Consider the following 24,420-nt stretch of genomic DNA (forward strand, 5'->3'; position numbering starts at 1 on the left):
CAGCTCGAGGGGCTGGAAGGACTTATTCACCGCTTTATCTCAATAAATAATAAATAGGTAAACAATTGACGGTAAGACATTGCAGCAGAAATAGGCCATTCAGTCCATCAAGTTTATTCCACCATTCAATCCCCACTCATTTATTTTCCCTCTCAACACCATTCTGCTGCCTTCTCCCCGTAACTTTAGATGCCCTGACTAATCAAGAACCTTTCAACCTCCACTTTAAATATACCAAATAACTTGGTCTCCACAGCCATCTGTGGCAGTGAATCTCCACAGATTCACCACCCTCTGGCTAAAGAAATTCCTCTGCATCTCTGTTCTAAAGGGATGTCCTTCTATTCTGAAGCTCTGCCCACTGGTCCTAGATTCCCCCACTGTTGAAAATACCCTCCACACATACACTTTATCTAGGTCTTTCAATATTCAGTAGGTTTCAATGGGATCCCCTCATTCTTCTAAACTCAAGCAAGTACAGGCCAGAGGTTCAAACCTCCTCTGGACCCTCTCCAACGTTAGCACATCCTTTCTTAGATATGGAGCCTAAAGCTGCTCACAATACTCCAAGTGTAGTCTACCCAATGCCTTATAAAGGCTCCAAACTACATCAGCATTGGGGCCTCTGTTGTTTATATATAAATGGCTTGGATGAAAATGCAGATGGGTGGGTTAGTAAATTTGCTGATAACACAAAATCTGGTGGAGCTGCAGACAGTGAAGAAGGTCATTAAAAGATACAACATGATACAGTTGTGGTCAGTGAAATGGCAGTCAGAGTTTTAAAAAACACCTCATGTTCAAGTTTATTGTCATCTGACTGTACGTATTTACAACCAAACGAAACAACATTCCTCTGGACTATGAATGGTGTACCCACACAACGTATATCACACACAACACATGAAGCAAAATATTACCACAAACATTAGTAAAATATAAATCAAAATACATGTAGTGCACATCACAGGTAAACAGCTCGCTGTCCTAGTGATGAGACCTCAGTGGTGGAAGGGTATTCATTTGTCCCACAGCTTGAGGGACAAACCTGTTACCCAGTCTGTCAGTCCTAGTCCTGATGCTCTTTTACCTCCTTTCTGACGGTAGTGGGTCAAAGAGATTGAGGGATGGGTGGCAGAGATCCTCAACAATGTTTTTGGCCCTTCGTCTACAGCGCTCCCAGTAAATATCACCAATAGTGGGGGAGGGAGACCCTGATGATCCTGTCGGTGGTTTTTACTATCCTCTGTAGGGTGTCGCGGTCCGATGACTTGCAGCTTCCATACCACACAGTGATGCAGCCAGGCAGGACACTCTCAATGGTAGACCTGTAGAAAGGTGTTAGAATGGGGACAGGGAGTCTTGCACAGCTCAGTCTTTTCTGAAAGTGTAGATGCTGCTGTACCTTCTTGACGAGTGAGGAAATGTTGTGAGTCCAGTTTAGATCATCCGTTATGTGTACACCAAGGAACTTTGTGCTCGTCACTCTCTCCACGCCAGAGCCATTGATGTTCAATGGAGAGTGGTCGGCCTGTGCCTCCCTGAAGTCCACGATCATCTCTTTTGTCTTCTCCATGTTGAGACCCGCGTGGTTGTTCTCACACCATTTGACAAACCTCACCACCTCCTCTCTGTCTGCTGACTCATCATTGTTGTTGATGAGGTCGACCACTGTCGTACCATCAGTGAACTTGATGATGTGGTTTGAGCTGGATCTGGCAGAGCAGTTGTGAGTCAGCAGGGTGAACACAACCCTGGGGGGGCGAGGGGGGCATTAGTATTCAATGTGATGGAGCTTGAGATGTTGCTGCCAACTCAGACTGACTGGGGTCTTCCTGTCAGGAAGTCCAAGATCCAGTTACAGAGAGGGGTGTTGAGTCCCAATGAGGACAGTTTACCTACTAGTCTCTGAGGGATGACCAAGCTGAAGTTGATGAACAACATCCTGGTGTATGAGGCATAGTTTTTCAGGTGGGACAGGATGGTGTGGCGGGCTGAGGCTATGGCATCATTAATGGATCAGTTTGAGAAGTAGGTGAACTGGAGAGGTCCAATGTAGCTAGAAGGTGGGATTTTGTACAATCCAATACCAGTCCTTCAAAGCACTTCATGATTATCGAGGTCAGTGCCAGTGGGTGGTAATCGTTTGGGCCAGTTACCATTGCTCTCTTGGGCACCAGAATGATGGTAGCTGCCTTGAACCCTACAGGGACCGTGGACTGTTGCAAAGAGATGTTACAGATGTGCATTAAGGTCTTTTAGCTGGACTGCACCATCCCCCAGTACCTGACCAGGAATGTTGTAAATATGGGCAAGTATGAGGCGTTGCCCTTTACAACGTCAAATGTAAGAGGAAAGTATAGAGTTAATGGCAGGACACTTAACAGCACTGATGTACAGAGGGATCTTGGGGTCCAAGTCCATAGCTCCCTGAAAGTGGCAACACAAGAAGACTGGGTAGTGAAAAAGATATATGGCATACTTATCCATCAGTTGGAGCAGATACTATAAGTTTTTAAAATTGTTTAAAACTTTGATTAGGACACACTTAGGGCTTTAAGGTGAGAGGGCAAAGTTCAAAGGGGATATGCAGGGCCAGTGTTTTACACAGTGGTAATGGAGGCAGATCTGATAGCGGCATTCAAATGACTCTTATTCAGGTATTTGAATACGCAGGGAATGAAAGGATATGGACCATAAGCCGGTAGAAGGGATCAATTTAATTGGCACTATGCTTGGCACAAATACTTTGGGCCAAAGGGATTATTCCTGTGTTGTGCTTTGTTCCCCCCCACCCCATCTTCCCCTCTCCATTCCCCCCTCTCTGTTCCCCCCACTCCATCCTCTCCCTCTCTCCCCCTTCATTCCATCTGTCCAAGACTCTAGCTCATGTTCCACCGTCTCTAACCTTAATCATTTGGTGGTTTCACACTTGCAGTCCAGAAGTTTCCATTTGTTGTGCTTGGGTTTGTAAAGTCCTTTCACTGATGTTCATTCCATACATCAGGCTGAACTTTGACAACTCTGCCTACCGCTACATTCAGAAGGAGGACACTGACGAGCAGGAGATGCTGCCATTCACCAGTGACTTCTTCTTCGAAGTTTTCCCATTTAACATTGTCTTCAGACAGGCAAGTTGACTTCTCCATTCTGTAGCACAGCCTGTCGTGATGTGTTCTCCCACCATGCCCCACACTGGACAGTTGGCTGAAAGGCCTCTTTCCCTGCTGTATAACTCTCTGACTCTTTCCCTCTCTCTCTCCCTGTCCCCTCCTTCTGCTTCACTCTCTCTTCCCTTCCCTTGCTCCCTTTCTCTACTCCCCCTATACCCCCTCATTCTCACTCGACCTCTTTCTTACCCCATCTCTATTTCCCTCCTCCACTTTCCTCTCTCTGCTTTCCTCTTTCCCAATCCCTCTCACTTCTTTCTCTCTCCCTCCCTTTTCTTCCCATCTTTCTCTCTCCTTTCCTCACTCCCTCTCTCACTACCCATCCCTCTCATCCTCTACTTCTTCTCTCACTACCTTGTTTCTTTCCCTCTCTCTGCTCCTCCTTCTCATTGCCTACACCTCTATCCCCCTCAGTCTTTCTCATCTCTTGCCTCTCTGTCCCTCTCTCCCCTGCTCCTTCCTTCCCTAGCCACTTTCCCTCTCAGCAACCCACCCACCTTTCCACTTACCCCACTCTCCCGCTCCTTCCCCCACCCCACCTCTCACCTTTCCCCATCTCTCTCCCCCACCTTGCCCCACATCCCTCTACTCTCTCCCTCCACTGCCTCTTCCCTCCTTTCTGCCCCCTCTGCCACTCTCCACCTCACCTTCCTCTTTTCCCTCTCCACCTCTCTCTACCCTCCCTCTCCCTCTAACTCACTTTCCCTACCTCTCCCCTTTCTCCTCTTTGCCCCCTATCCCTCTCCTCCCCTCTCTCCCAACCAGCCTCCCCTCACTCCAGCATGTCCCAGGCTGGAGATTTGGGGGTAGTTTGTACACTGGCCCACCCACACCCCGCCTTCCCATTACTGATAGATTTTCACTGTCCCCCTTCCCCCCCTCCCCAGGACATGGTGGTCCACAATGTGGGATCAGGACTGGCCACCGTCTTCCCCGACCTGGATGGCAAACTGATCACCGACACCTTCCTGCTGGCCCGGCCCCTTGTGGAGTTTACATGGAACATGGTAAGGAGGGGCTGCTTCAGGGAAGGGTGCAGATGGGGAGGGGGAATGGTTGGGAGGATGTGTTGAGAGGAGAGTCGGTGGGGGGGGAGGGGAAGTCGGGGGTCGGGGTGGGAGGCAGTGTCTGGCTGAGATAGGGTCAGTGTCTCAGGCAGTGTCACCCTGAGATAGGGTCAAACTGGCTATTCATTGCTGGAAACCCATCCCCCCTTCCATCCCTCCCCCCTTCACCCCTTCCCCCTTTCACCCCTCTCCTGCCTTTTACCCCTCCCTTGCTCACCTCTCCCCACACTCCCCTAACCCCCTCCACTCACCCCTCCCGACATTCTAACACCAGTTTCAACTAAAGCCCTGTAGTTCCTCATGGTTTGTCAGCAAGGATTTTGGTCACTATTGTCAGGCAGATGTTAAGAGCCCGGCTCCTTGAGATTCTGCCCAAAGATCTTGTCAAAGGCTTTCAGAAAACCCTGATTTACCATATGCACCGATTCCTCCTCATTCACCCCACGAGGAGCATCTGCCCCCTCAAAACTCTCCTGGATCAGGCACTTGTGATCACAGTTGTCGGGTTTGAGTTTAGCTGGAAACGCCCTCACGGGATGAGATGTACTGAGGCACGACCCCAACTGGGAGATGGTGGAGAGCAACTCTTGTGAGGACAACAAAGTGTCAATCACTGCCCCTCTCTCTTCCTCTTACAGATCATATCCCATCCCAACAACCTGTTTGAGATCATCTCCAAAGAGCCCGTAAAACGAGAGCGGAATCTCCACAACAGAGTGCAGAGTGAGTGAGAGAGAGGGAACACTGTTCTCAGAGGGAGGGGTGATGGAATTCAAAATGAAGCAGGAAAAATTCACAGAGTTGTAGGGGGTGGAAGGGAGAGGACACTGAATGAGCAGCGAGAAGGTAGGACCATAGGACATTGGAGCAGAATTAGGCTGTTTGGCCCATCATCTGCACTGAGGGGGGAGAGCGAGAGGATATTGAAGGGGAGGGACATGAGTGAGGGATGAGGAGGACAGAAGTGAGTGAAGAGGGAGGAGGGGAGAGGGAGAGGACATTCAGGGAGGAGGTGGGGAAAGATGGGTAAGAAACAAGATTGTAAATGGAGATGAACAAACACTAAAGAGCAGAAAGTTGTAGTTTGACGGACAGCGGGCTCTCTCTTTTTGTTTTATCTCACACTGTATTTGGAAGTTTATTTTGACACCTCTTTCCCACATTCCATCTCTTGTCCTTCTCCCTCTCTCAGGCATTCCCTCCCTCTAGAGTCATAGAGCTGTATAGCACAGAAACAGCCCCTTTGGCCAATCACGTTGTGCTGGACTAATTAGACTGGTAATTAAATATCTCACAACAGCCTGACATAGTCATACATACAAGGCTGCCAAGCCCAGGACCTCTTCCAGTTAGAAGGACAAGATCAGAAACATCACCATCTGCCAGGCCCTGCAATCTGATTTGGAAATACCTCACGATCTTTCTCTCTGAACGGAAGGCAGCAGCTGCCCACCACCTTTGAGTGCAAAGCCCACATCCCTTGAAGGAAGAAGGGAACTACTCTGTGTGTGAAAAATCCACCCTCAGATCCTCTTTAATGCTAGGAGTCCTGCCTCTCATCCGGAGAAACACCCTCTTATCCCTTCCTTTCCCGACACACTCACTCACCCACATTTTCTTTCTTGCTCTCTTCTCTCCCACATTTCACTCCACTGCTCTCAATTTTCCTCATGCTCTCTATTTCACGCTTTGACTCTGTCTTCCTGTCTCATCCTTATCCTCTCACTCAGTCATTCTTAATTCCAATTTGTCTCCTTCTCCCCGCAGATGCTGACTATGAGAATGCAAATCGTGCAGGGGACGTCAGTGTGCTGCTCCTGGCCTTTCAGTCAATAGTTGGTGATGACTATAAAGGTGAAATGACTCACAAATCATCCTCGCATAACTACAGTCAGACACTGCATTTATGACACGAATGGCAAAGTTAAACACAGAGTGAATCTCCCTCCACACCGTCCCATCCCACACTCCCGGGGTCAGACACAGAGTGAAGCTCCCTCCACACCATCCCATCACACATTCCCGGGGTCAGACACAGAGTGAATCTCCCTCCTCACCGTCCCATCACACACTCCCGGGGTCAGACACAGAGTGAAGCTCCCTCCACACCGTCCCATCACACACTCCCGGGGTCAGACACAGAGTGAAACTCCCTCCACACCATCCCATCACACACTCCCAGGGTCAGACACAGAGTGAAGCTCCCTCCACACCATCCCATCACACACTCCTGCGGTCAGACACAGAGTGACCCTCCCTCTACACCGTCCCATCCCAAAGTCCCAGGGTCAGACACAGAGTGAAACACCCTCCACACAGTCCCATCACACACACCCGGGGTCAGACACGGAGTGAAGCTCCCTTCACACCGTCCCATCACACACTCCCGGGGTCAGACACAGAGTGAAACTCCCTCCACACCGTCCCATCACACACTCCCGGGGTCAGACACAGAGTGAAGCTCCCTCCACACCGTCCCATCACACACTCCTGGGGTCAGACACAGAGTGAAATTCCCTCCACACTGACCCATCCCACAGTCCCGGGGTCAGACACAGAGTGAAACTCCCTCCACACCGTCCCATCTCACACTCCCGGGGTCAGAGACAGACTGAATCTCTCTCCACACCGTCCCATCACACACTCCCGGGGTTAGACACAGAGTGAATCTCCATCCACACCGTCCCATCACACATTCCCGGGGTCAGACACAGAGTGAAGCTCCCTCCACACCGTCCCATCACACACTCCCGGGGTCAGACACAGAGTGAAATTCCCTCCACACTGACCCATCCCACAGTCCCGGGGTCAGACACAGAGTGAATCTCCCTCCACACCGTCCCATCACACACTCCCGGGGTCAGACAGAGAGTGAATCTCCCTCCACACCGTCCCATCACACACTCCCAGGGTCAGATATAGACTGAATCTCCCTCCACACCGTCCCATCACACACTCCCGGGGTCAGACACAGAGGGAAACTCCCTCCACACTGTCCCATCACACACTCCCGGGGTCAGACACAGAGTGAGTCTCCCTCCACACCGTCCCATCCCACACTCCTGGGGTCAGACACAGAGGGAAACTCCCTCTACACTGTCCCATCACACACTCCCTCCACACCATCCCATCACACAGTCCCGGGGTCAGACACAGAGTGAAACTCCCTCCACACCGTCCCATCACACACTCCCGGGGTCAGACACAGAGTGAAGCTCCCTCCACACCATCCCATCACACTCTCCCGGGGTCGGACACAGAGTGAATCTCCCTCCACACCGTCCCATCACCCACTCCCGGGGTCAGACAGAGAGTGAATCTCCCTCCACACCGTCCCATCACACACTCCCAGGGTCAGATATAGACTGAATCTCCCTCCACACCGTCCCATCACACACTCCCGGGGTCAGACACAGAGTGAATCTCCCTCCACACCGTCCCATCCCACACTCCTGGGGTCAGACACAGAGCGAAACTCCCTCCACACTGTCCCATCACACACTCCCGGGGTCAGACACAGAGTGAGTCTCCCTCCACACCGTCCCATCCCACACTCCTGGGGTCAGACACAGAGGGAAACTCCCTCTACACTGTCCCATCACACACTCCCTCCACACCATCCCATCACACAGTCCCGGGGTCAGACACAGAGTGAAACTCCCTCCACACCATCCCATCACACTCTCCCGGGGTCGGACACAGAGTGAATCTCCCTCCACACCGTCCCGTCACACACTCCCGGGGTCAGACCCTCCACACCATCCCATCACAGTCTCCCGGGGTCGGACACAGAGTGAATCTCCCTCCACACCGTCCCATCACACACTCCCGGGGTCAGACACAGAGTGAAGCTCCCTCCACACCATCCCATCACACACTCCCGGGGTCAGACACAGAGTGAATCTCCCTCCACACCGTCCCCTCACACACTCCCGGGGTCAGACACAGAGTGAATCTCCCTCCGCACCGTCCCATCACACACTCCCGGGGTCAGACACACAGTGAAACTCCCTCCACACCGTCCCATCACACACTCCCCGGGTCAGTCACAGAGTGAATCTCCCTCCACACCGTCCCATCACACATTCCCGGGGTCAGACACAGAGTGAATCTCCCTCCACACTGTCCCATCACACACTCCCGGGGTCAGACACAGAGTGAATCTCCCTCCACACCGTCCCATCACACACTCCCGGGGTCAGACACAGAGTGAATCTCCCTCCACACCGTCCCATCACACACTCCCGGGGTCAGACACAGTGTGAATCTCCCTCCACACCGTCCCATCACACATTCCCGGGGTCAGACACAGAGTGAATCTCCCTCCACACCGTCCCATCACACACTCCCGGGGTCAGACACAGAGTGAATCTCCCTCCACACCGTCCCATCACACATTCCCGGGGTCAGACACAGAGTGAATCTCCCTCCACACCGTCCCATCACACACTCCTGGGGTCGGACACAGAGTGAATCTCCCTCCACACCGTCCCGTCACACACTCCCGGGGTCAGACCCTCCACACCATCCCATCACAGTCTCCCGGGGTCGGACACAGAGTGAATCTCCCTCCACACCGTCCCATCACACACTCCCGGGGTCAGACACAGAGTGAAGCTCCCTCCACACTGTCCCATCACACACTCCCGGGGTCAGACACAGAGTGAATCTCCCTCCACACCATCCCATCACACACTCCCGGGGTCAGACACAGAGTGAATCTCCCTCCACACCGTCCCCTCACACACTCCCGGGGTCAGACACAGAGTGAATCTCCCTCCGCACCGTCCCATCACACACTCCCGGGGTCAGACACACAGTGAAACTCCCTCCACACCGTCCCATCACACACTCCCCGGGTCAGTCACAGAGTGAATCTCCCTCCACTCCGTCCCATCACCCATTCCCGGGGTCAGACACTGAGTGAATCTCCCTCCACACTGTCCCATCACACACTCCCGGGGTCAGACACAGAGTGAATCTCCCTCCACACCGTCCCATCACACACTCCCGGGGTCAGACACAGAGTGAATCTCCCTCCACACCGTCCCATCACACACTCCCGGGGTCAGACACAGAGTGAATCTCCCTCCACACCGTCCCATCACACATTCCCGGGGTCAGACACAGAGTGAATCTCCCTCCACACCGTCCCATCACACACTCCCGGGGTCAGACACAGAGTGAATCTCCCTCCACACCGTCCCATCACACATTCCCGGGGTCAGACACAGAGTGAATCTCCCTCCACACCGTCCCATCACACACTCCTGGGGTCAGACACAGAGTGAATCTCCCTCCACACCGTCCCATCACACTCTCCCGGGGTCGGACACAGAGTGAATCTCCCTCCACACTGTCCCATCACACACTCCCGGGGTCAGACACAGAGTTGCTCTGTCTGTGTGGAATCCTACAACCCCAAACCCTTCCTACTGCACAGAGTGAGGGTGCCCCAGGAGTTGAGGAGGGGAAGGTGGATTTTCCTCAACCGTTGTTCAGCATTCTGGGTGAGGAGGGGGGCACCGGAAACACTGGGCCTTCCGTCTGAAACTAAAAATCTGGGAGTGCCCAGACCCAGCAGTGCGTGTGGGACGGGAATGGGGAGGAAGGGGAGAGGTGGGTGAGGGTGGAGGAGAGGAGAGGTGAGAAGGGGTGGGTGGAGGAGGGGTAGAGGATGTGCATGTAGGGATGGAGAGAGGGGAGGGCTGTTGCTGATGGGGGAATGGAGGGTGCATGTTTGTGGGGAGGCGGAGTGTCATGGGAAGACAGATGGTGGTTATAGTTGCCCAAGGGAATAGGAAGGGTTGGAAGTTGGTGGGGGTAGGGAGGGAGGAGATGTGGGTGGGGGAGAGGAGAGGGGAAAGGTGTTGTTGTGGGGAGAAGTGGGAAGAGCTCCCCTTCCTACCTCGGGACTGGCTCTGACTGGATGTAAGACTACCCTTTGGGCTGAGGCAGGGACAGATCCAGAGCTGCTGCCCCCGATGGACCCCTATACCCCAGGGGCCCCCCAAAAACGGTCCCTCTGCTTTCAATCCTGGGGGTAGGATGGTGACGACCCCTGTTGTGTGAGGTTGGCAAGTTGTCCCATTGCTGGGATTGTCCGAAGAGGAACAGGGTGAGGGGCCAGGGGCACAGTTTCAGCACGGCTCCAGGAATTTCCTGGAAGTCTCTCTACAGGTTTCACAATTGGCCCTCAGGGAAGGGAGATCTCCAGTAAGCTTGCCTTCCTCTGGAGCTTCTGGGGAAGGAGGCTCCTGAATGGACGTCTGTGGAGTTGCCTGGTGCCCTCCACCTGCTCCAGGGCCAGAGGAACTCACCTTGGATTCCTCAGGGATTTCTGGGCTGTTCTGCGGGGAAACCTGGAAGTGAGAGGAACCTCCCTCATGGGCCAGATCTCTCCCTTTGCCTGGGTTCAGTCCACCTGTCTGGGCTCTGCGCTGGCCCACATGATCCTCCGCAACCAGCGCACACAGGTCGGCCCATCCAGGAGAACATCCGGGACCTGGCACACCTCACCCAGAGGACTGGCTTGATGGTCACCTTCCTTTCCCTTGATCAGGGCAAGGCATCAATCAGACTTGATCTCTGATACCTTTCCGAGACTCTCCACGCTCTGTGCCCCGGGAGTGATAATGCCAGGAGGAGGGTGCCGAATGGATGTCTCGTGTCTGGAAGGCGTATTCCTTCTATCTGTGTGGAGTCGCTCCCGTGTTTTCTCTGGAGAAGGTTGGAGGGTTAATTTCTGTGTGGCGCTATCAGCTGCCAGCACAACGTTCTCGTCATGGTCACAGATCCCACAGACATGCTTTTAAACTGCATGCTCCTGGTGGGTCGACAGTGGGTGGACTCTCTTCCCAGAAACGATGAGATTACTTGTGTGGAGCATCACACAACCCCTCTATCCAGGAGTCTACCCAAGCCTCGCTGAGGACCACTGGCTGGCAAACTGGGAGGAGCTGGAGGTGAGAGCGCACTGCACAGGACCGCTCAGAGCTTCCTACAGGGGCCAAGCGCCAGTCAGAAACCAACTGGTGACCTTTGTGTTGTTTACATGTTCGTGACTTTGGACCCATCCCCTGCCTTGGGAGCTGGAGGCGCGTGGCTGACAGGACAGCGGCGGAGAGAGTTGGATGTCCTGGAGTTCATCCAGTCATACTGAGAGGATATGAGGGCGGGCGGATCCTCACTGTGCTGACCCCAGCTCGGCTGCAATTGCTCTGAAACCCTCCCAGGGAACCGGGGCCACACAGTGTCAGGCGTCTCCTGGAATTGCCCTTCACTGTGTGGGCATTCACTGAATAGGCTACTCCTCACATCGTCACCCTCGTCTGCCGTCCAGACATGAGGCGCCAGTCTGTCCTGCCTTCTGACTAAGATCCCCGGCTTCAGTTTGAAAATTATGCAGGCATTTGAATGGAAATGAATGATGATTTTGTAAATATGTTAATGTTTTTAGCAAGCTGTGACTGGGAGCAGCTGCTGAGCTGTAGGCTGGGGGATGGGGAGGCAGAGTTTGCTGGTGGATAGAGATGGTACAATGGGAAGCAGGGAAATGTCAAGCTTCCTCCTGTCCAGCGGCTGCTGTAAGAACATCGTCTGAAAGGGGAGAAGGAGGGAGGGCACAATGGGGGAAGTGGGAAGGGGAGCGTAATGGCACAGAATCAACCCACACCCATCACCTGGATCTAACTCAAATATCCAGTCTGTGTATCTCCACAGATGCTGTCTGACCTACTGAGTTCCCCCAGCAGCTGGTTGCTCAAATATTAAGTTTGGGGAAGCACAAGCATCCTTCGGTGAGCTGGATGACATCTACCCCCAGCCACGGATCCTCTCCCCTCCCACCCTCACTGTTACTTCTTTGATCTGTTCCAAAGGGTAAGGTGGCCAGCCTGTGTCCGCTCTGTGACCTCCAATGCCCCATCTGAGCTCTCTCGTGTCCTGTCCATGATTTCTAACATCCAGTCTGTGTTCTTTAATCAACACGCACAAAACGCTGGAAGGACTCAGCAGGCCAGGCTGCACCTATGGAAAAGAGTATAGCTGATGTTTTGGGCTGAGACCCTTCAGCAGGACTGAAGAAAAAAATGTGGAAAAGAGTTAAAAGGTGGGGGGGGAGGGGAGGGAGAATCAAGGCACTAGTTGAAACTGGGAGGTGGGGTGAAGTAAAGAGCTGAGAAGTTGATTGGTGAAAGAGATACAGGGCTGGAGAAGGGGGAATCTGATAGGAGAGGACAGAAGACAATGGAAGAAAGAAAAGGGTGGAAGAGCACCAGAGGGAGGCAATGGGCAGGTAAGGAGATAAGGTGAGAGGGGGAAATGGTGAAGGTGGGGCCGTTACTGGAAGTTTGAGAAAACGATGCTCATGCCATCAGGTTGGAGGCTACCCAGATGGAATACAAGGTGTTGTTCCTCCATCCTGAATGCGGCCTCATCGCAACAGTCTCATGAGAGACAGTCTCATTGCCATGGTGGTCCATGGCCTCTACTGCCACGATAGATGCTGCCTGGACTGCTGAGTTCCTCCAGCATCTTGTGTGTTGCTCGGATTTCCAGCATCTGCAGATTTTCTCTTGTTTGTGTTCTTTAATGTTCAGTTCTGTACTGTCCCACCTATGATCTCTAACACCCAGTTCATTCTCTGTGTTCACCCTTCTAATATCTTTTTTTTTAATTTATTTATTAATTTTTAAGAGAATTATATAAAATGAATAGAATATTAGAATAGTGAAAAATTAATATTGACCCTATCCCCTCCCCTTAACCCTCCCCCTTAGATCCCTATCTGAAAAAAAAGAAAAGAAAAAAGAAAGAAAGAAGAAAGATAGAAAGATTGCCTGGATATCGGAGGATCCCCACATGCTCCATGGAGTTCAAAATAACTTTGGTTTTTATTTTCCCCAAATAATATCAGAAAAAATTTATAAAAATTGCATTGGCAGTAGCCAAAATAACTATTGCAGTTACTTGGAAATCAGATTCATATTTAACTATGGATCATTGGAATAATGAAATATATAGCTGCATTCCACGGAAAAAATTACTTATAATTTAAGAAATGAATATGATATATTTTTGAAAATTTGGCACCCCTATCTACAAAAGATAGGATTAAATATATAGGACCCTTCTCATTTCTGAAGTCAGCAATCAGCTCGTTCTTTTATTGATGTTGAGTGAGAGGTTGTTGTTGTGACACCACTCAACCAGGTGTCCAGTCTTACTCTAGTAAACTGACATCACCACCTGTGATTCATCCAACAACAGTGGTGTCATTGACAAATTTTCAAATGTCTTTGGAGCTGTGCTTAGCCGCACAAATGTGTGTACAGAAGGCTTGAGATGCACCTGGTTTGACGGTCAGTGAGAAAGTGATACAGTCTTTACTGTCTGGGGTCTGCCAGTGAGGAAGTCGAGAATCCAGCTGCAGAGGGAGTTACAGAGGCCCAGGTCTTGAAGCTTGATGTGAGCTTGAATGGGATGCTTGTGTTGAACACCAAGCTGCAGTCGATGAGCAGCAGCCTGATGTAAGAGTTCCTGGTGTTCAGATGGGCCGCAGCAGAATGAAGAGCCAGAGAAATAGCATCTGCTGTTTGTGGTGACTGGCAAATTCAAGTGGCTTCAGGTAATCCCTAAGGCAGGAGTTGATCTGTATCAAAACCAGCCTCTCAACGCAGTTCGTTACGGTTGATGTAAACACTACTGGACAGTCGTCATTGAGGCAAATTACCATGCTCTTGCTGGGCACTGAACTTTCATCCAGGGCTTCTGGTTGGGGGTGACTCAGAGTGTATTTGTCCATGCTCTTATGAAGTTGGTGATGACTGTGGCATATTCGTTTAGGTCCACTGACTCAAAACAATCCAGAATTGCTCCTCCACCTCTTTCATCCAGCTCTCTGTCATCACCTCCACTGTGCTCTTCAGCCTCTGTCTGAACATAGGCAGAGGAAGCACAGCTGGGTGAACGTATTTACCAAACTGTGGGTAGCGATAGAGCGGGAGGCGCTCCTGATGGTGGTGGAGCGTGGTGCAGATGATGTGTTGATAGTAGTTGGGTAGAAACTTCTTCAGGCTGGTGCACAACTTCATTCTTGTTGATCACAGCAGTTAGCTCCTCACGTTCCGGCCCGCGGTGAGACTAGACTGCAATAGGTAGAACAGTCCGCACATCATTGCCTGATGTTCCAGGTGAGGGGAGCAGGAATGGGACAGGGCTGCCACTTCCACACTCCGTGGTGAGTTTATCAAAAAGCAGATGCCGCTAGCCATTCCCTTAACTGGCGCTGCATCCAGTCCATACACCAGATGGTAAGTCCCTCAGGCTGGAGCACTGTGTCGGGAGAGTTGTGTGTGAGGCAGAGTCCACAGCAGTCCCTCTTCTCCCTCTGGTAAATCAGCCTTGCGCTCAGCTCTCTTGTCTTGTTCTCCAGTGCTTGCGTATTGGGCAAAATAATTCTGGGGGAAAGATCCCAAGCTTGCAACCCCCCACCTACCCCCCAGCATTATTTTAGCTTGGAACTCCGGGGAGATCTCCAGTCTGTCAGAGACTGTGGTTGCTAGGGAGGCCTTTGACAAAGTGGAGATCTCCCTGGTGTTTCCCAGCACTGGATGAGTTCTGCCAGATCCGTTGGCTCCACCTGAGGGTCTTGGATCACTAATTTATTGAAACAATTTAAAAGCCCATTATTTCCAGCAGCAGCTTCCACTGCGTTTTTCACTTTTAAAAGCTCAGATCTGTAGTACATGCTTGTGTTAGTGTTAGCTGCTAGGAACGGGTCATCTTTCTGGAGCCCTCTTGGACTGCAGCTCTACCAAGGACCTGAGTAAATTCAAATGTCTGATCTTGTTTCTCCCTGTTGCAGATGGACACAGTTCGAGCAGAGCAGACACTGGGGGAGACGGCAGCCGGTGTCTTCGGCTGAAGGGACAGATGAGATACATGCCAGAGTGGGAATCCATCATCTTCCTGGGGACTCCTGTGTAAGGTGTTTTGTGGCTGGTTGGAGAGTGGAATGAAGAAAAAGGCGCAGTTGGGAGAGCTGGGTTTGATCCCGACCCTGGGTGCAATCAGTGTGAAGTTGCTCATGCTCCATGCCCAATTCCCCTGTGCACTCCAATGTCCTCCCACATCCTAATGACATGCGACTAACCAGCTGCTGTAAGTTGGTAGGTTCTTGATTAGTCAGGGATCAAAGGTTACAGGAGAATGGGGTTGAGAGGGATAATAAATCAGCCATGATGGAATGGTGGAACATTCTTCTCCTATATGTTATGGTCTTGTAGGTGGGATTGCACCATGGGGTAGTATAGCCTTGATGGGCTGAATGGCCCTTTTAATATCAGAAGGAAATATGGAAGAAATGCCAGTGGTTTGATGAGAGGCTGACTGTGAGACTCTGGTTACTTTTGTTACAGCATGGAAAGTCTCGGAGCCATGTTTAAGACTGGTCTGTACATCAACGATCTCAGCATGCATGACTCCAGCCGGGACCTGGTCCTCGCTGGGACACAGCAGTCCGAGGAGCTGAAACGAGCTCTGATACAGGCAAGGGGTGTGTGTGAGTGGGAGAGTGTGTGTGCAAGACAGAGTGTGAGAGAGAGAGAGTGTGGGAGATATAGAGAGATAAATTTGACTTTAATTGCTGGTGAAACTACAGTAAGACAGCTCCTGGACTGTTACGCTGTCAATGTGATTTGAGGAAAGGAGAGTATATGTTTCCCATACAGACACCATGGAATTTCGGGGGCTTGCACATGTGCGTGTGTTTGTCTTTGTGTGTGAGGTTTTATGTGACTGGGTGTGTGATTATGTGAAGGAGTGCGCGTGGTTTTGTGTGTGCATTGAGTGTGCGTTTGTTTGTCTCCACTGCTTTGTGAGATATTGTTTCACTTCAGGAGCAGAAAAAGTCTAGCAAGCTGGAGGAGAGCATGAAGATGCTGGATTATGAGATGAAAAAGACAGACGACCTCCTCTACAGAATGATTCCCAAACCTGTGGCCAAGAGTCTGCGCAAAGGAGTGCCCTCAGTCAACACCTGCGAAGTAGGTCTCATTTCTGCACCGCCCTCCACTGGCTCTCATACCTGTCTGTATGAATCAGCACGAACCTACTACTCAGCTGTTTGTCCAGATGCTGCTGAAATGTGAGAGTCTCTGCCTCAGACAGCAGGCAATAGGTTCCAAATCCCATTCAGCCTCTGGGAGAAAAAAATTCTTCCTCAGATCCCCTTCAAAGTTCTTTCTCATCTCCTTAAGCCCTCTGCTCTGGGATCACCTCTGCCACAGGGAAGCTTTCAACTATCTAGGCGATCTATCCCCCTCATGATTTCCCCTTCAGCCTTCACTGCCCAAGGAAAACAGACCCATCCTATGCAATCTCTCTACATGGCTGAAACACATCCTGATGAACAACTTCTGAACCCTCTCCAGTGCAGCCATCTCCTTCCTATAGTGTGGTGACCAGAACTGCCGCCTACCCAATCTTTTCGTAAGTTGTGCCAGGACTCCCGTACGCTTTCATAAATTATATCCATCATTGCTTTGCCCAAGTTACCAGCTGATCATTATCCAGCTATTCCTTGGAATCCACTCCACAACTTTTTGCCCTGTCATATGGAAATATACTAATCACACCTCCTATAGACATATTGTGTATAGCAAATTGCAGGAGTCCCAGCACTGACCCCTGTGGTACAGCATTTGTCCAGAATTGTTCTCCACCACCCTCTCCCCCACTACTAAGTCAATTTTCAATCCATTTTGCCTTGAATCTTGTGGCTCAAACCTTTTCACCTGCCTCCCATTGTTTGATCTTGCCAAATGTTCATAACTGCATGTGAATTTTATCAACTGCACTGTTGCTGTATGTATACATCGCTCCCTCTGCAGAGATTGGAAGGTTTTTGTAAAGTGAAGGGCTGAAGGTCGGCGTGCAGAGGCCACAGTGAGGATGGACTGTTGGAACTGATGAGATTGCAGTCAATGACAGCCTCAGGAATGGCCCGTGAATGCCTACCTGTCACTCACCCAGAGCCTACAGAACACCATGGTCCCCACTGTCACACCATTCCCTCTTCACCCCTCATTTTACAGACCTCCCCCGCACCCTTACACCAGCACATTTCCCCCTACACCCCTCCTCCATAACGCTCCCTCTACATGGACTCCTTGTTTAATGGTATGAGTCCACGGAATAAAAAAGGTAGGGAACCCCTGCTCTGCATCCCTCCCTTCACTCGTACCCGCACACCTTCCCCTACACCCAATGCCCCAAACTCATTCCCCTACACCCTTCTCCAACAACACTTCCCCTACACTGCCTCCCTTCACACCCCTTTCCCCCTACACTCAACATCCCAACATCCTCCCACTAAACCCACCCCTTTCCAAACCTTCACCCAACCATTCACTCTCCTCTCTCCACACCTTTCCCGATACACCTCACCCCACACTCTCACTCTCTATCCCCACAGCACCCACCAGACCTCCCCACACCCATCTCTTCCCTCCCCATTCCCCAACCGGCTCACTCCCCAACCCCTCAGTCCCCTCCCACATTCCCTGAACCCCTAATTCCCTCAATTTCTGACCCCCTCACTCCCTGAACCTCAACCCCCTCCTCACCACACTTCCTGACCTCATGTTGCCACTGGAGGTGGGGCTGTACTGATCTAACCTTGGGTAATATCCCTGGGCGAGTATTGGAAGTGTGAATAGGAACATTCGGGGACGATGATCACAACTCAATAAGCTTCACAGGGTAAAGATAATCCGGACATGAAGCCTGGATCTGTGGAAGGGCACATGAGGGGATCTCTGGACATAAAATTGGAGTGGTGACTTGAGAGTGTTAAGTCTATACTGCCACAACGGAGTAGTAGGATTAAGGAGTTTTACTGAATCATATTATCCACGGTATACACAGCACAACTTACAGTTCCTGAGCAATGAACCATCTCTGCCAAGACCAAAAATGTGCACATTCGGAAGCCCGCGCAAAAAAAAGAGTGCCCCCATGCAAGTGGTCTCCTGATCAATTCACCGCGCAATCAAGCGGCCGCACGCACACTTGCCATATTCTCGCAATCCATCCAATACGGTTCAGAGGGCAAATTTTCTTTAGAGAATCTGGTGTCTTTTGAAAGTTAACTGGTGAGAGTTCAGTGGTAGGGAAGTTATCAGAAAATACCCTGCAGGGCAGATTAAATAACATTTGGATTGTCTAGAGTTGATCCGGAACGGTGTTGTGGGAGATCTTGTCAGGATAATCTGATTGAATTGTTTTGAAAATGTAACAAAACATATTGATGAGCATGGTTGATGTTGTCTATATGGACTTCAGTTAGATGTTTAGCAAGATCCCAATGGAAGGCTAGTCCAAAATGTCAGAGACCATAGGGTCCCAGGCAAATCAGCTTAGTAAACCCAAAATTCGGTTGGTAATGGGTAAGGGTGAAGGGCTGTTCTATAGGTAGAAATGTGTGGAGCACAGTGATCCATCCTGGGACCTCGTTGACGGTCTGGATGTGAATGTAGGAGGTGTGATGAGGAGGTTTACAGATGGCGAGGAGGGTGGTCTACAGTAATGTGATGATATGGATCCACTGGAACTTCATTCCCAGTAGGTGTGAGGTGGTGCATTTTGGGAAGTGCAATGAGGCCAGGATACAGTCCAAAAATGGTGCGGCCCTCAAGAGTGCTGAGGAACAGAGGGACACTGGAACTCAAGGTCATTGATCCTTCAAGGTGTGCAGCACAAGATGGGAAGGTATCTGGATACCTACCTTCATTCATTGAAGTGTACAAGAATGGGCCATCAGATTATAAATTTAAAGGAGACTTGGACAGGGTTTAGAGGATATGGGTGAATGTGGGCAAAAGGTACACCTTGGTCAACGTGGAACCATTGGGCTGTAAGGCCTGGTCCTGCTCCATAACTTTAGTTAGCCTACAGCTGGCGTGTTGTATGATCACACTCTGGGAAGGAGGTGACTGTGCTGGAGAAGGGACAGACTGCAGAGGCTAGTTTTGGGAAGGACCTGGTGTGGGCTCTGAGAGGCAGCCATAGGTTTTCCCCAGAATGGAAATGTCAAACTAGAGGGTACAGGTTTAAGGTAAGGGCTTGAGAGGGATCTGAACGAGAACCTGTTCTCCCAAAGGTGGTGTGAATCAGGAGCCTGAGGGAGCAGAGACTCTTACAATGTTTCAGAAGTATCTGGAGAAGCACTTGAATTATCAAAGCAGAGAACATATGGACCTAGAGCTAGCTAGTGAGATGAGGATGAATGAGCACGATGCAATTGGAATGGGTTTATTATTGTCACGTGTACTGAGATACAGTGAAAAGCTTATCTTGCATACTGTTCATACAGATTAGATCATTACATAGTGCATTGAGGTAAAACAAGGCCAAACAATAACAGAATGCAGAATAAAGTGTAAAGTCACATTGAAAGTGGAGTGCAGGTAAAGTACAAGATCAAAATGAGATAGACTGTGAGGTCAAGAGTCATCGTATCATACAAGAGGTCCATTCAAGAGTCTGGTAACAATGGGATAAAAGTTGTTCTTGACCCTGGTGGTATGTGCTTTCAGGCTTTTGTATCTTCTGCCTGATGGGGAGGGGAGAAGAGGGAATGTCTGGGGTGGTAAGCATAGACGTGGTTTACCAAAGGACCTCCTTTAGACTCTTGAGAGCAACTTTCCTCAGGCTTGTGTTTGACTTCACTGGGACAAATTAACCAACCAACGATGGACAGGTCAGAATGGGAGTAGGCGGCAGGAATAGTCAGCTTGGTCAACACTGTGGGCTGGATTCAGGTCACCCAATCTGCCGTTTTTGTCTGCAATACTGAGGAGGCCGCACTGTGAGCAGTGAACGCAGCCCACTAACACGTGCCTGGTCAAATGCTATGAAACCGCATGTGAGATGTCCCTCTATCTTATGATGTGGTGGAAGAGAGATGCTGAGGGATGGAGAAGGACACAGAGAGGTGACGAGGGTGATGCTGTGTGTGTGCGGGGGGGGGGGGGGGGGGGGAACCTACTGTTTGATGCTGATTAATGTCCTGCTTCAGGTATTCCCGGATGTTACCATCCTGTTCAGCGATGTGGTGGGCTTTACTCGGATCTGCAGCCACATTACCCCCATGCAGGTGGTGTCGATGTTGAACACGATGTACACGCTGTTCGACACCCTGAGTGAGAAGCACAGAGTGTTCAAGGTCAGTGCAATCAAAAGGCCAGTACAGTGTTGTTGGGGAGGGGGGGAACAGTCACAGCACAGACAGACGCACCCTTCTCCCAAACAGAATTGGCTCTGCCTCTGGCAAAGTGTTTCACTCACCTGTTCACACAGATACTGTACCTCAAGGGCTAACGCCTGTAACTGCAGTGCACAGTTCAGACGTGTTTGTTAGTGGTACACCTGAGATTAGGGTATGGCGGTGCAGACTCGAGGGGCCAAATGGTCTATTTCTGCACCTATTGTCTATTGTCTATTGAATACATTGGGCTGTACCTGGCTCCAATCCCAGGTGATTTGGGAGTGACTGGCTCCGATCCCAGATGTTAAGAAGTGACTATGTTAGGTTCCAGTAGAATTTGGGTTGGATCTCTGGAGACAGAGTGTGACGGGGAGTGATTTAAGCAGACAGGATGTGAGTGGCATGGTTAGGAGATAGGGTGTGTTACAGAGGACTCCCAGCAGAAGGGTGGGAGATGGAAGAGCGGAGAGGAGGTGACTTGGAGAGATCTGAATAGACGTGATGATACTGTTTGTTCACTGTGGTTGGGGTTAGATCTTTGATGCCAGATAATAGGGTTGCATACCTGCAGATGAGGGGGCACAGGGGGTGATCTCATTCGATGGGGTGTGACAGGGATCGATTCCAATTGTAGTGATAGACTGAAATGATCCCAGTAGTGTGTGACTAGGTCAAGCTCCACTCGATTGTATGTGACTACATGATGATAGGGTGGGTACAAAAATGATGGCGGTAGGTGCGAGGAACCTGGGATTGATCCCAGGAGTCATAATGATGGTGAAGTGTCCCAGGAGACAATGTGTCATGTAGTTTGTTCCCAGTACATAGCGTGAGACAGTGGAATTGGAATTGGATTATTATTGTCATGTGTACCGAGATTGAATGAAAAGATCATCTTGTGTACAGTTCATACAGATTAGATCATTACGCAGAGCATTGAGGTAGAACACAGTAAAACAATAACAGAATGTAAAATAAAGTGCAACAACTACAGAGAAAATGCACCGCAGTCGTATAACCATTTAACAATTACAGCACGGAAACAGGCCATCTCAGCCCTTCTAGTCCATGCCGAATGCTTACTTTCACCTAGTCCCACTGACCCACATTCAGCCTATAACCCTCCATTCCTATCCTGTCCATATACCTATCCAATTTTACTTTAAATGACAATACCGAACCTGTCTCTACCACTTCTACTAGAAGCTCGTTCCACACAGCTACCACTCTCTGAGTAAAGAAATTCCCCCTCGTGTTACCCCTAAACTTTTGCCCCCTAACTCTCAACTCATGTCCTCCTGTTTGAATCTCCCCTACACTCAATGGAAAAAGCCTATCCACGTCAACTCTATCTATCCCCCTCATAATTTTAAATACCTCTATCAAGTCCCCCCTCAACCTTCTATGCTCCAAAGAATAAAGACCTAACTTGGTCAATCTTTCCCTGGAACTTTGGTACTGAAACCCAGGTAACATTCTAGTAAAAAAAACATGAAATGCTGGCAGAACTCAGCAGGCCAGACAGCATCTATGGGAGGAGATAATAACGACGTTTCGGGCCGAAACCCTTCATCAGGAGTGAAGGAACATGGGATGGGCGAGGGGGGATAAGAAGTGGGGGGGAGGGATAAAGTATAGAGCTAGGAAGTGATAGGCTGGAGAGAAATGGGCTGGGGGAAGGTGGAGAATTGTGGGAAATAAAATAGAAAGAAAGGTAGGGCTGGGGGGAGAGATTATAGTGAGGGGCGGGAAAAGAGAGAGAAAGAGAACCAGACTAAAATAATAGATAGGGATGGGGGTAAGGGTGGGGTATTAACGGAGGTCAGTGAGTTGAATGTTCATGCCGGCAGGTAGGAGGCTACCTAGGCGGGAGATAAGGTATTGCTCCATCGACCTGCGTGTGGCCTCATCTTGACGGTAGAGGAGGCCATGGACAGACATGTCGGAGTGGGAGTGGTCTGTGGAATTGAAGTGTGTGGCCACAGGGAGATCCCGCCACTGCTGGAGGACTGAGCGCCGGTGTTCGGCGAAACGGTCTCCCAGTCTGCGCAGTATGTCCTATTTGGATTATTCCTACCAAAATGTAGCACCTCACACTTATCAGTATTAAACTCCATCTGCCATTGTTCAGCCCACTCTTCTAACTGGCCTAAATCTCTCTGCAAGCTTTGAAAACCTACTTCATTATCCACAATGCCACCTCCCTTAGTATCATCTGCATACTTTCTAATCCAATTTACCACCCCATCATCCAGATCATTAATGTATATGACAACATTGGACCCAGTACAGATCCCTGAGGCACACCACTAGTCATCGGCCTCCAACCTGACAAACAGTTATCCACCACTACTCTCTGGCATCTCCCATCCAGCCACTGTTGAATCCAAAGAGTCAGGTGAGAACAAGATCATAACAAGGTAGATGCTGAGATTAAGAGTCTGTAATGGCTGCAGGTGAGACACATCTGAATCGATAGTGTGACCATGAGACATCTCAGTTTATATGATGAGACTGGCACTGAAGCCATCAGCAGAACGTCAGTAGATTGTTCAGAGTAGATCGAGTGTTAGAGTTCCAGTGTCATACGACACGGTTTGGCTCTCTGAAAATGCCAACCTCGAGGTGCTGGTGCATGACAATCCTGTCGCCCAACATTCAGCCTGTGCCAGCTGATTCCAGTGCTGACCTGAGTGAAGCTTGTGAGAGTGTGTGTCTGACTGTGCCCGTAGGTGGATATAGTTGGTGAGAGTGTGTGTCTGACTGTGCCCGTAGGTGGATATAGTAGGTGAGAGTGTGTGTCTGACTGTGCCCGTAGGTGGATATCGTTGGTGAGAGTGTGTGTCTGACTGCCCATAGGTGGATATCATTGGTGTGAGTGTGTGTCTGTGCCCGTAGGTGGATATCGTTGATGAGAGTGTGTGTCTGACTGTGCCCGTAGGTGGATATCATTGGTGAGAGTGTGTGTCTGACTGTGCCCGTAGGTGGATATCATTGGTAAGAGTGTGTATCTGACTGTGCCCGTAGGTGGATATCATTGGTGAGAGTGTGTGTCTGACTGTGCCCGTAGGTGGATATCGTTGGTAAGAGTGTGTGTCTGACTGTGCCTGTAGGTGGATATCATTGGTAAGAGTGTGTGTCTGACTGTGCCCGTAGGTGGATATCATTGGTAAGAGTGTGTGTCTGACTGTGCCCGTAGGTGGATATCATTGGTAAGAGTGTGTGTCTGACTGTGCCTGTAGGTGGATATCATTGGTGAGAGTGTGTGTCTGACTGTGCCCTTAGGTGGATATCGTTGGTGAGAGTGTGTGTCTGACTGCCCGTAGGTGGATATCGTTGATGAGAGTGTGTGTCTGACTGTGCCCCTAGGTGGATATCATTGGTAAGAGTGTGTGTCTGTGCCCATAGGTGGATATCGTTGGTGAGAGTGTGTGTCTGACTGCCCGTAGGTGGATATCGTTGGTGAGAGTGTGTGTCTGACTGTGCCCGTAGGTGGATATCATTGGTGAGAGTATGTGTCCGACTGTGCCCGTAGGTGGAGACCACTGGTGAGAGTGTGTGTCTGACTGCCCGTAGGTGGATATAGTTGCTGAGAGTGTGTGTCTGACTGTGCCCATAGGTGGATGTCGTTGGTGAGAGTGTGTGTCTGACTGTGCCCATAGGCGGATATCGTTGGTGAGAGTTTGTGTCTGACTGTGCCCGTAGGTGGAGACCACTGGTGAGAGTGTGTGTCTGACTGCCCGTAGGTGGATATCATTGGTGTGAGTGTGTGTCTGACTGTGCCCGTAGGTGGATACCGTCAGTGAGAGTTTGTGTTTGACTGTGCCCGTAGGTGGATACCATCGGTGAGAGCGTGTGTCTGACTGCCCGTAGGTGGATATCATTGGTGACAGTGTGTGTCTGACTGCCCATA

At 50.5% G+C, this 24,420-nt stretch overlaps 1 protein-coding gene across 4 annotated transcripts in view; it reads left to right on the plus strand.

Annotated features, from left to right (window-relative positions):
• LOC132384595 (soluble guanylate cyclase 88E-like) overlaps positions 1-24,420 on the plus strand; it is a 75,785-nt gene that overhangs the window by 15,922 nt on the left and 35,443 nt on the right. For all 4 annotated transcript variants that reach the window (XR_009508938.1, XM_059955819.1, XM_059955818.1 and 1 more), the window contains exons 7-14: positions 3,008-3,131; positions 4,058-4,177; positions 4,876-4,960; positions 6,005-6,091; positions 15,105-15,222; positions 15,658-15,787; positions 16,138-16,284; positions 20,319-20,465. Coding sequence is in view for 3 of the 4 variants with exons in the window: in XM_059955819.1 (XP_059811802.1) it covers positions 3,008-3,131; positions 4,058-4,177; positions 4,876-4,960; positions 6,005-6,091; positions 15,105-15,222; positions 15,658-15,787; positions 16,138-16,284; positions 20,319-20,465 (958 nt within the window). In the remaining variant the exon portion in view is untranslated. The remainder of the gene's footprint in view (positions 1-3,007; positions 3,132-4,057; positions 4,178-4,875; positions 4,961-6,004; positions 6,092-15,104; positions 15,223-15,657; positions 15,788-16,137; positions 16,285-20,318; positions 20,466-24,420) is intronic.

This window comes from Hypanus sabinus, chromosome X1 (genome assembly GCF_030144855.1).
Source record: "Hypanus sabinus isolate sHypSab1 chromosome X1, sHypSab1.hap1, whole genome shotgun sequence".
NCBI classification, from domain to species: Eukaryota; Metazoa; Chordata; class Chondrichthyes; order Myliobatiformes; family Dasyatidae; genus Hypanus; species Hypanus sabinus.